The sequence below is a fragment of the Bufo bufo genome, chromosome 8, assembly GCF_905171765.1.
Source record: "Bufo bufo chromosome 8, aBufBuf1.1, whole genome shotgun sequence".
Taxonomy (NCBI): domain Eukaryota; kingdom Metazoa; phylum Chordata; class Amphibia; order Anura; family Bufonidae; genus Bufo; species Bufo bufo.
The window spans coordinates 227,274,450-227,286,783 of record NC_053396.1 but is presented as its reverse complement, the minus strand read 5'-3'; the positions used below and the strand labels follow the sequence as shown (position 1 = coordinate 227,286,783).

The following is a 12,334-nucleotide window of genomic DNA, read 5'->3' as shown; positions in this document are numbered from 1 at the left end:
AGACAGGATTCTCCCAGCATCCTCTGGACTCTCACCGCTCCTGTATGTGTGTGCATCATGTGTCCTGCAGATGCCGGACTATCAGACCTGTACTGTACATATAGAGGGGTCATAGACAGGATTCTCCCAGCATCCTCTGGACTCTCACCGCTCCTGTATGTGTGCGCCTCATATGCCTGCAGATGCCGGACTATCAGACCTGTACTGTACATATAGACAGGATTCTCCCAGCATCCTCTGGACTCTCACCGCTCCTGTATGTGTGTGCATCATGTGCCTGCAGATGCCGGACTATCAGACCTGTACTGTACATATAGACAGGATTCTCCCAGCATCCTCTGGACTCTCACCGCTCCTGTATGTGTGTGCATCATGTGTCCTGCAGATGCCGGACTATCAGACCTGTACTGTACATATGGAGGGGTATTAGACAGGATTCTCCCAGCATCCTCTGGACTCTCACCGCTCCTGTATGTGTGCGCCTCATGTGCCTGCAGATGCCGGACTATCAGACCTGTACTGTACATATGGAGGGGTCATAGACAGGATTCTCCCAGCATCCTCTGGACTCTCACCGATCCTGTATGTGTGTGCATCATGTGTCCTGCAGATGCCGGACTATCAGACCTGTACTGTACATATAGAGGGGTCATAGATGGGATTCTCCCAGCATCCTCTGGACTCTCACCGCTCCTGTATGTGTATGCATCATGTGTCCTGCAGATGCCGGACTATCAGACCTGTACTGTACATATAGAGGGGTCATAGATGGGATTCTCGCAGCACGCTCTGGACTCTCACCGCTCCTGTATGTGTGTGCCTCATGTGCCTGCAGATGCCGGACTATCAGACCTGTACTGTACATATAGAGGGGTCATAGACTGGATTCTCCCAGCATCCTCTGGACTATCACCGCTCCTGTATATGTGCGCATCATGTGCCGGACTATCAGACCTGTACTGTACATATATAGAGGGGTCATAGATGGGATTCTCCCAGCACGCTCTGGACTCTCACCGCTCCTGTATGTGTATGCATCATGTGCCCTGCAGATGCCGGACTATCAGACCTGTACTGTACATATAGAGGGGTCATAGACTGGATTCTCCCAGCATCCTCTGGACTATCACCGCTCCTGTATATGTGCGCATCATGTGCCGGACTATCAGACCTGTACTGTACTGTACATATATAGAGGGGTCATAGATGGGATTCTCCCAGCACGCTCTGGACTCTCACCGCTCCTGTATGTGTATGCATCATGTGCCCTGCAGATGCCGGACTATCAGACCTGTACTGTACATATAGACGGGTCATAGACGGGATTGTCCCAGCATCCTCTGGACTCTCACCGCTCCTGTATGTGTGTGCATCATGTGCCCTGCAGATGCCGGACTATCAGACCTGTACTGTACATATAGACGGGTCATAGACGGGATTCTCCCAGCATCCTCTGGACTCTCACCGCTCCTGTATGTGTGTGCATCATGTGTCCTGCAGATGCCGGACTATCAGACCTGTACTGTACATATAGACAGGATTCTCCCAGCATCCTCTGGACTCTCACCGCTCCTGTATATGTGCGCATCATGTGCCGGACTATCAGACCTGTACTGTACATATGGAGGGGTCATATTCTTGATTCTCCCAGCATCCTCTGGACTATCACCGCTCCTGTATATGTGTGCATCATGTGTCCTGCAGATGCCGGACTATCAGACCTGTACATATAGACGGGATTCTCCCAGCACCCTCTGGACTCTCACCGCTCCTGTATGTGTGTGCATCATGTGCCTGCAGATGCCGGACTATCAGACCTGTACTGTACATATAGACGGGTCATAGACGGGATTGTCCCAGCATCCTCTGGACTCTCACCGCTCCTGTATGTGTGTGCATCATGTGCCCTGCAGATGCCGGACTATCAGACCTGTACTGTACATATAGACGGGTCATAGACGGGATTCTCCCAGCATCCTCTGGACTCTCACCGCTCCTGTATGTGTGTGCATCATGTGTCCTGCAGATGCCGGACTATCAGACCTGTACTGTACATATAGACAGGATTCTCCCAGCATCCTCTGGACTCTCACCGCTCCTGTATATGTGCGCATCATGTGCCGGACTATCAGACCTGTACTGTACATATGGAGGGGTCATATTCTTGATTCTCCCAGCATCCTCTGGACTATCACCGCTCCTGTATATGTGTGCATCATGTGTCCTGCAGATGCCGGACTATCAGACCTGTACATATAGACGGGATTCTCCCAGCACCCTCTGGACTCTCACCGCTCCTGTATGTGTGTGCATCATGTGCCTGCAGATGCCGGACTATCAGACCTGTACTGTACATATAGAGGGGTCATAGACGGGATTGTCCCAGCATCCTCTGGACTCTCACCGCTCCTGTATGTGTGTGCATCATGTGCCGGACTATCAGACCTGTACATATAGACTGGATTCTCCCAGCATCCTCTAGACCAGGGATGCTCAACCTGCGGCCCTCCAGCTGTTGCAAAACTACAACTCCCAGCATGCCCGAACAGCCTACAGCTATCAGCCTACAGCAGGGCATTGTGGGAGTTGTAGTTTTACAACAGCTGGAGGGCCGCAGGTTGAGCATGCCTGCTCTAGACTCTCACCGCTCCTGTATGTGGGTGCGTCTTGTGCCCTGCAGATGCCGGACCTTTACATTATATACACACATTGAGGATCCTGTCATAGTTTGTGCCTGGTTCTGTTGCTATTCTTATAACCCAGGTGTCAGGAGGTATCACTCCCATCAGATAAGGAGGAGGTACCACTCCCATCAGATAATCAGTTTTCACGCCCCCGGTGCCGAGTGACGGAGAATCTTGGCAGGAACCTTGGGAAACGTTAATTAAGAGGCTGTGTACAGCAGGAGCTTTGTGCGGGGACGAGGTTCTGCCCAGCGCCTCCATCACCTGCTGATCCGCACTCCCCCAGGACCTGACTCATTCCACCTACACAAAGCAGCACACTGCCTCGCATTATATTCATCCTCCACCTATCATTCAATGTAAAACACAAATCCTGTAATCTGACATACATCATAATTTAGGGCAAGGACATAAGGCAGATCATTTCTTCTGATGGGGCCCAAAAGGGAGGGGCCCCAAGAGCAACTTGGCCCCGTCCCATCTCTTCCCTGTATGTACTTGAGTGCTGCACGTTGTCCTCCTCCACTGACACCTGTCACAGGATGATTTTTAAACCCCTCAATATTATGTTGTCTGCTTGCTGCCATTGAATGGAATGTTTCTTTGTCTGGGTGGAAAGGCTGAAAACCCATTCTGACCGAGCCCTGCCCATACAGCTGACTGTTTTCTACAATGTATCCTATGTATATGACCCTCTGTGAGGCATACAACTTGGACTCCGAATGGATACATTGTATCAGTACAGCTAAAATGTATCAGCACAGGAGAGGTCTGTGTGTCTTTTTGCAGATGACACAAAGATTTGTAACAGGGTTGATGTTCCTGGAGGGATTCACCAAATGGAAAAGGATTTAGGAAAACTAGAGGAACGGTCAAAAATCTGGCAACTAAAATGTAATGTTGATAAATGCAAGATAATGCACCTGGGGCGTAAAAACCCAAGAGCAGAATATACAATCAGTGATACAGTCCTGACCTCAGTATCTGAGGAAAGGGATTTAGGGATCATTATTTCAGAAGACTTAGGCTGGGTTCACACGAGCGTGTCCGGATTAGTTCCGGATGCGTCCCGGTGTGTTGCGGCAAACCCGCGCGAGTAGGAATGCAATTGCAGTCAGTTTTGACTGCGATTGCGTTCCGTTGTTCAGTTTTTATCGTGCGTGTGCAATGTGTTTTGCACGCGCGTGATAAAAAACCGACTGTGGTACCCAGACCCGAACTTCTTCACAGAAGTTCAGGTTTGGGTTCGGTGTTGTGTAGATGTTATTATTTTCCCTTATAACATGGTTATAAGGGAAAATAATAGCATTCTGAAAACAGAATGCATAGTAGGTGATCAGTTGAGGGTTAAAAAAAATAAAAAAAATTAACTCACCTTCTCCGTTTGTTCGCGTAAGTCCCGGTCTCTTCTTTACTTCTCAAAAGATGAACTATGGGCTAAAGGACCTTTGATGACGTAAGATCACATGCTCCAATCACATGGTGATGGACCATGTGATTGGAGCATGTGATCTTACGTCATCAAAGGTCCTTTAGCCCATAGTTCATCTTTTTAAAGAACTAAAGACCGGGAGAACTACGCGAACAAGAGGACAAGGTGAGTTAATTTTTTTTATTTTTTAACCCTCAATTGACCTTCTACTAAGCATTCTGTATTCAGAATGCTATTATTTTCCCTTATAACCATGTTATAAGGGAAAATAATACAGTGTATAGACAGTCACCTAGCAACCGTGCGTGAAAATCGCACCGCATCCGCACTTGCTTGCAGATGCTTGCGATTTTCACGCAACCCCATTCACTTCTATGGTGCCTGCGTTGCGTGAAAAACGCAGAATATAGAGCATGCTGCGATTTTCACGCAACGCATAAGTGATGCGTGAAAATCATCGCTCATCTGAACAGCCCCATTGAAATGAATGGGTCCAGATTCAGTGCGGGTGCAATGCGTTCACCTACCGCATTGCACCCGCGCGGAAATCTCGCCCATGTGAACGCAGCCTTAAAGGTAGGCAGACCATGTCATAGAGCAGCAGGAGATGCTAGCAGAATGCTGGGGTGTATAGGGAGAGGCATTACCAGTAGACAGAGGGAGGCGCTCATGCCGCTCTACAGAGCACTAGTGAGACCTCATCTGGAGTATTGTGCTCAGTACTGGAGACCATATCTCCAGAAGGATACTGATACTTTGGAGAGAGTTCAGAGAAGAGCTACTAAACTGGTCCATGGATTGCAGGATAAAACTTACCAGGAAAGATTAAAGGACCTTAACATGTAGAGCTTGGAAGAAAGACGAGACAGAGGGGAGATGAGAGAAACTGCTAAATACATAAAGGGAATCAACAAGGTGAAAGAGGAGAGAAGATTTACAAGAAGAAAAACTGCTCCAAGAGGACATCGTGTTAAATTAGAGGGGCAAAGGGTTAACAGTAATATCAGGAAGTATTACTTTACTGAGAGAGTAGTGGATGCATGGAATAGCCTTCCTGCAGAAGTGGCAGCTGCAAATACAGTGAAGGGGTTTAAGCATGCATGGGATAGGCATAAGGCCATCCTTCATATAAGATAGGGCCGGGGGCTATCCATAGTACTCAGTATATTGGGCAGACTAGATGGGCCAAATGGTTCTTATCTGCCGACACATTCTATGTTTCTATGTTTCTGTGCAGCTGCTTTTGTGTTTATAAAAAAAAAAAAAAAAAGTTTCCATTTATTTACAGCAAGCAGAGGTATTACATGCACTCTGGAATTAAACAAAGTCTGTTAGAAAGTTGCAGAATGATGTAGTATACAGAAACCAGGAGGGGTTCTAAGATCCAGAACCCAACAGACCGCCGTCCGCGCCCTCACCTCAGGATTCCCCACCTCTACTCTGCGGATGGTCTTCTCATAGATGACGTTATTGGACGGCAAGTAATTCACCCCTTTCATATAACTCTAAGGAAAACACAGAAAAGGCTGTAAAAAGTCTGATATATGAACCACAAGTAATACACAGAGTTATCACTGTGTTATCTGTAGTGTTACATAGGACTGCAGGTGACATCTACTACATTATCTGTACTCAGAGAGTTATCGCTGTGTTATCAGTGGTGTTACATAGGACTGCAGGTGACATCTACTACATTATCTGTACTCAGAGAGTTATCACTGTGTTATCTGTGGTGTTACATAGGACTGCAGGTGACATCTACTACATTATCTGTACTCAGAGCTATCACTGTGTTATCTGTGGTGTTACATAGGACTGCAGGTGACATCTACTACATTATCTGTACTCAGAGAGATATCACTGTGTTATCTGTGGTGTTACATAGGACTGCAGGTGACATCTACTACATTATCTGTACTCAGAGCTATCACTGTGTTATCTGTGATGTTACATAGGACTGCAGGTGACATCTACTACACTATCTGTACTCGGAGAGTTATCACTGTGTTATCTGTGGTGTTACATAGGACTACAGGTGACATCTACTACATTATCTGTAGTCTGAGGTATCACTGTGTTATCTGTGGTGTTACATAGGACTGCAGGTGACATCTACTACACTATCTGTACTCAGAGAGTGATCACTGTGTTATCTGTGTTGTTACATAGGACTGCAGGTGACATCTACTACATTATCTGTACTCAGAGAGTTATCACTGTGTTATCTGTGGTGTTACATAGGACTGCAGGTGACATCTACTACATTATCTGTACTCGGAGGTATCACTGTGTTATCTGTGGTGTTACATAGGACTGCAGGGAATAATTCTTATATCCGTATTCTCTATGTATCGGCCTCGGTCGCTCTCATTATATCTTATGCCGCGTCTCTTGACTCATTTGGAGAGGTTTATGTGACAGTGAGAAGATAAAGTCTGTAGAGAATTAGCCCTGGAACAGAACGAGGGCGATGATTCCACTAAGTAAAGCCCTTTATAATCACACACGGTGACAGCGCAGCTCCCTGATGACGGCGACTTCTGATGGTTCAAGTACGTTTTATATTTGGGAAGTGATGAATGATGGGGAGAGTAGTAGAATGATCTTTCTGCTCTAAAGGCTAAGTAATTATATGAAAGTTTCCAGCAGATTAGAAGAGATCACTAATACAGCCACCTACCTGCTCCGGATTCTGCACTATGTATCGGCGCACAGTCTCCTGAGGATACGACTGCATTTCCTGGAAATAACAAAAAAATTTCATTAGAAACGATCCATCATACAGAAACAAACCTACTGCCCCTATAGTGCTGCTCCAAACCACCCCAACAGGCACACCAAGTCATCTACCGTACTACACAACTAATTCTCCTACACAGAGAAGTGGTATTACTGTAGTTATATTCTTGTACATAGGAGGCAGTATTATAGTAGTTATATTCCTGTACATAGGAGCAGTATTATAGTAGTTATATTCCTGTACATAGGAGCAGTATTATAGTAGTTATATTCCTGTACATAGGAGCAGTATTATAGTAGTTATATTCCTGTACATAGGAGCAGTATTATAGTAGTTATATTCTTGTACATAGGAGCAGTATTATAGTAGTTATATTCTTGTACATAGGAGCAGTATTATAGTAGTTATATTCTTGTACATAGGAGCAGTATTATAGTAGTTATATTCTTGTACATAGGAGCAGTATTATAGTAGTTATATTCTTGTACATAGGAGCAGTATTATAGTAGTTATATTCCTGTACATAGGAGCAGTATTATAGTAGTTATATTCTTGTACATAGGAGCAGTATTATAGTAGTTATATTCTGGTACATAGGAGCAGTATTATAGTAGTTCTATTCTTGTATATAGGAGGCAGTATTATAGTAGTTATATTCTTGTACATAGGAGGCAGTATTATAGTAGTTATATTCTTGTACATAGGAGCAGTATTATAGTAGTTATATTCTTGTACATAGGAGCAGTATTATAGTAGTTATATTCTTGTACATAGGAGTCAGTATTATAGTAGTTATATTCTTGTACATAGGAGCAGTATTATAGTAGTTATATTCTTGTACATATTTGTGGTGTTACATAGGACTGCAGGGAATAATTCTTGTATCCGTATTCTCTATGTATCAGCCTCGGTCGCTCTCCTTATACAGGTCCATAAATATTGGGACACCGACACAATTCTGACATGTTTGGCTCTATACTCCACCACAATGGATTTGAAATGAAACGGACAAGACGTGCTTTACCTGCAGACTGTCAGCTGTAATTTGAGGTATTTACATCCAAATCAGGTGAACGGTGCAGGAATTACAGCAGTTTACATATGTGCCTCCCACTTGTTAAGGGACCAAAAGTAATGGGACAGAATAATAATCATAAATAAAACTTTCACTTTTTAATATTTGGTTGTAAATCCTTTGCAGTCAATTACAGCCTGAAGTCTGGAACGCATAGACATCACCAGACGCTGGTCTCATCCCTGGTGATGCTCTGCCCGGCCTCTACTGCAACTGTCTTCAGCTCCTGCTTGTTCTTGGGGCATTTTCCCTTCAGTTTTGTCTCCAGCAAGTGAAATGCTCAATCGGATTCAGGTCCGGTGATTGACTTGGCCATTGCAGAACATTCCACTTCTTTCCCTTAGACTCTTTGGTTGCTTTTGCAGTATGCTTTGGGTCATTGTCCATCTGCACTGTGAAGTGCCGTCCAATGACTTCTGAAGCATTTGGCTGAATATGAGCAGATAATATTGCCCGAAACACTTCAGAGTTCATCCTGCTGCTTTTGTCAGCAGTCACATCATCATCAATAAATACAAGAGAAGCAGTTCCATTGGCAGCCATACATGCCCACGCCATGACACTACCACCACCATGCTTCACTGATGAGGTGGTATGCTTAGGATCATGAGCAGCTCCTTTCCTTCTCCATACTCTTCTCTTCCCATCACTCTGGTACAAGTTGATCTCGGTCTCATCTGTCCATAGGATGTTGTTCCAGAACTGTGAAGGCTTTTTTAGATGTCATTTGGCAAACTCTAATCTGGCCTTCCTGTTTTTGAGGCTCACCAATGGTTTCCATCTTGTGGTGAACCCTCTGTATTCACTCTGGTGAAGTCTTCTCCTGATAGTGGACTTTGACACACATACACCTACCTCCTGGAGAGTGTTCTTGATCCGGCCAACTGTTGTGAAGGGTGTTTTCTTCACCAGGGAAAGAATTCTTCGCTCATCCACCACAGTTGTTTTCCGTGGTCTTCCGAGTCTTTTGGTGTTGCTGAGCTCACCGCTGCGTTCCTTCTTTATAAGAATGTTCCAAACAGTTGTTTTGGCCAGGCCTAATGTTTTTGCTATCTCTCTGATGGGTTTGTTGTGTTTTTTCAGCCTAATGATGGCTTCACTGATAGTGACAGCTCTTTGGATCTCATCTTGGGAGTTGACAGCAACAGATTCCAAATGCAGATAGCAGACGTGAAATGACCTCTGGACCTTTTATCTGCTCATTGTAATTGGGATAATGAGGGAATAACACACACCTGGCCATGGAACAGCTGAGAAGCCAATTGTCCCATTACTTTTGGTCCTTTAACAAGTGGGAGGCACATATGGAAACTGCTGTAATTCCTGCACCGTTCACCTGATTTGGATGTAAATCCCCTCAGATTACAGCTGACAGTCTGCAGGTAAAGCACATCTTGTCCGTTTCATTTCACATCCATTGTGGTGGTGTATAGAGCCAAAAATGTCAGAATTGTGTCCATGTCCCAATATTTATGGACCTGACTGTATGTTATGCCGCGTCTCTTGACTCATTTGGAGAGGTTTATGTGACAGTGAGAAGATAAAGTCTGTAGAGAATTAGCCCTGGAACAGAACGAGGGCGATGATTCCACTACTCTCATCATTGTTCACTGCGTTAGTATAATATATTAACCCTATACATTTCCATCATTAAGGTCTGTGTGATACAGAGTAAAGCCCTTTATAATCACATATGGTGACAGCGCAGCTCCCCGATGACGGAGACTTCAGATGGTTCAAGTACGTTTTATATTTGGGAAGTGATGATGATATCACGGTATCTTCTGTGACAGAGGTTAGAAGATCGGAGAGACTGGCTGCACGCGAGGTCACCTAACAGTCTGTGGATTCTCAGTGTTGTGGTTTGGTAATGACCCCACCTCCTGTCAGGTGCAGCCCGTGGTCATTACTGCTTCCCTACTTAGTTTGGTCTCACGCTTCATACCACGCGGTTTATATTCTCTGCTAGAATTTGGAGCAGTTGGTGTGCGGACCTCACCTGTCTTCCTGCTCATCCATTTTCTATGAGATAAGTTGTACTGCTCTTGTATTTGCTTGTTCCCCTGTTCTTGTTGTTACTAGGCCTCAGGGAGACGCTGCTTCGTTCACCTGGGAAGGAACCAGTAGTCTCATTCCCTGCCACCACCTCTAGGGCCTTTCAGGGTCTATACATACCGACCGGAGTCAGGGCCAGGTTTAGGGGCTAGTCCTGTGTCCCTCCCCGGTATTCGTGACAGATGAATGATGGGGAGAGTAGTAGAATGATCTTCTTTCTGCTCTAAAGGCTAAGTGATTATATAAAAGTTTCCAGCAGTCAGCAGATTAGAAGAGATCACTAATACAGCCACCTACCTGCTCCTGATTCTGCACTATGTATCGGCGCACAGTCTCCTGAGGATACGACTGCATTTCCTGGAAATAACAAAAAAAATTTCATTAGAAAAGATTCAATCTCAAAGAAACAAACCTACTGCCCCTATAGTGCTGCTCCAAACCGCCCCAACAGGCACATCAAGTCATCTACCGTAATACACAACTAATTCTCCTACACAGAGAAGCAGTATTATAGTAGTTATATTCCTGTACATAGGAGCAGTATTATAGTACTTATATTCTTGTACATAGGAGCAGTATTATAGTAGTTATATTCTTGTACATAGGAGCAGTATTATAGTAGTTATATTCTTGTACATAGGAGGCAGTATTATAGTAGTTATATTCCTGTACATAGGAGCAGTATTATAGTAGTTATATTCTTGTACATAGGAGCAGTATTATAGTAGTGATATTCTTGTACATAGGAGCAGTATTATAGTAGTTATATTCTTGTACATAGGAGCAGTATTATAGTAGTGATATTCTTGTACATAGGAGCAGTATTATAGTAGTGATATTCTTGTACATAGGAGCAGTATTATAGTAGTTATATTCTTGTACATCGGAGCAGTATTATAGTAGTTATATTCTTGTACATAGGAGCAGTATTATAGTAGTTATATTCTTGTACATAGGAGGCAGTATTATAGTAGTTATATTCTTGTACATAGGAGGCAGTATTATAGTAGTTATATTCTTGTACATAGGAGGCAGTATTATAGTAGTTATATTCTTGTACATAGGAGCAGTATTATAGTAGTTATATTCTTGTACATAGGAGCAGTATTATAGTAGTTATATTCCTGTACATAGGATCAGTATTATAGTAGTTATATTCCTGTACATAGGATCAGTATTATAGTAGTTATATTCCTGTACATAGGATCAGTATTATAGTAGTTATATTCCTGTACATAGGATCAGTATTATAGTAGTTATATTCTTGTACATAGGAGGCAATATTATAGTAGTTATATTCTTGTACATAGGAGCAGTATTATAGTAGTTATATCCTTGTACACAGGAGCAGTATTATAGTAGTTATATTCTTGTACATAGGAGGCAGTATTATAGTAGTTATATTCTTGTACATAGGAGCAGTATTATAGTAGTTATATTCTTGTACATAGGAGGCAGTATTATAGCAGTTATATTCTTGTACACAGGAGCAGTATTCTAGTAGTTTTATTCTGGTATATGGGGCAGTTATATTTCCTTTAGAGACTGTCACTTCTTTGCTTTTCTTGGCTAGTATATAAAGTGCATTAGTCAGCGGGGGGCGATGCTGAGCACAGAGCTGCTGATGAGAGGGGGGATATTACACTTGGCTGGTAAAATCCTGAATACTCTGTTGACATAGATTAGTATTTGGCTAGTTCTGTCTGAGATAAGCTGGGGTCTGTGTGGGGTTCATTATCAGCAGGGTGTGAACCTAGTGAAGGGTGAGATTCCAGGTGCCTGATGATCAGGGTCTGATCTGCTGTAGATTGTCAGCTGTGCGATGTTACATTGTGTCTCATTCACTGTCTATAGATCTGATCTAGGATTATATTGAGAAACTAAACATTGTAATTTCAGGAATGCAGGATCTTCAGTGATATCCGAGGAGCGGATTCTCCTCCTGCTCAGTCTTCTGCTCAGAGTCTCTTTACTGCCAACGCCTCGAGCTTGCACAGAGCAGAGATATTACACTGCAAGCTGGGAAACGACGTCTGAATGAATTTACAAGGGGGAAAGAATGCTGGAGTTTGTTAGGGTTACAGAGTGAAGCAAAACAAAGTTACTTTCCAATAATATCACTCCAGAGACTTCTAAGAACTAACGCCAAATACTGGAGAGCCTTACAGCACAATGAGCCATTGTATCTAATCCTGTCCTGTGTGATACTGTCTGCTGAGCTGTGTATCTAATCCTATCCTGTGTGATACTGTCTGCTGAGCCGTGTATCTAATCCTCTCCTGTGTGATACTGTCTGCTGAGCTGTGTATCTAATCCTATCCTGTGTGATACAGTCTGCTGAGCTGTGT

General features: G+C 43.8%; 1 protein-coding gene across 6 annotated transcripts in view; it reads right to left on the bottom strand.

The window, feature by feature from the left end:
- POF1B (POF1B actin binding protein) overlaps positions 1 to 12,334 on the bottom strand; it is a 49,766-nt gene that overhangs the window by 13,596 nt on the left and 23,836 nt on the right. For 5 of the 6 annotated variants that reach the window (XM_040405848.1, XM_040405849.1, XM_040405852.1 and 2 more), the window contains 3 exons: positions 10,284 to 10,343; positions 6,797 to 6,856; positions 5,535 to 5,621 (listed from right to left, as the gene is read on the bottom strand). In XM_040405848.1, coding sequence (XP_040261782.1) covers positions 5,535 to 5,621; positions 6,797 to 6,856; positions 10,284 to 10,343 — 207 coding nt within the window. The remainder of the gene's footprint in view (positions 1 to 5,534; positions 5,622 to 6,796; positions 6,857 to 10,283; positions 10,344 to 12,334) is intronic. The other variant, XM_040405850.1, reaches the window with a different exon arrangement.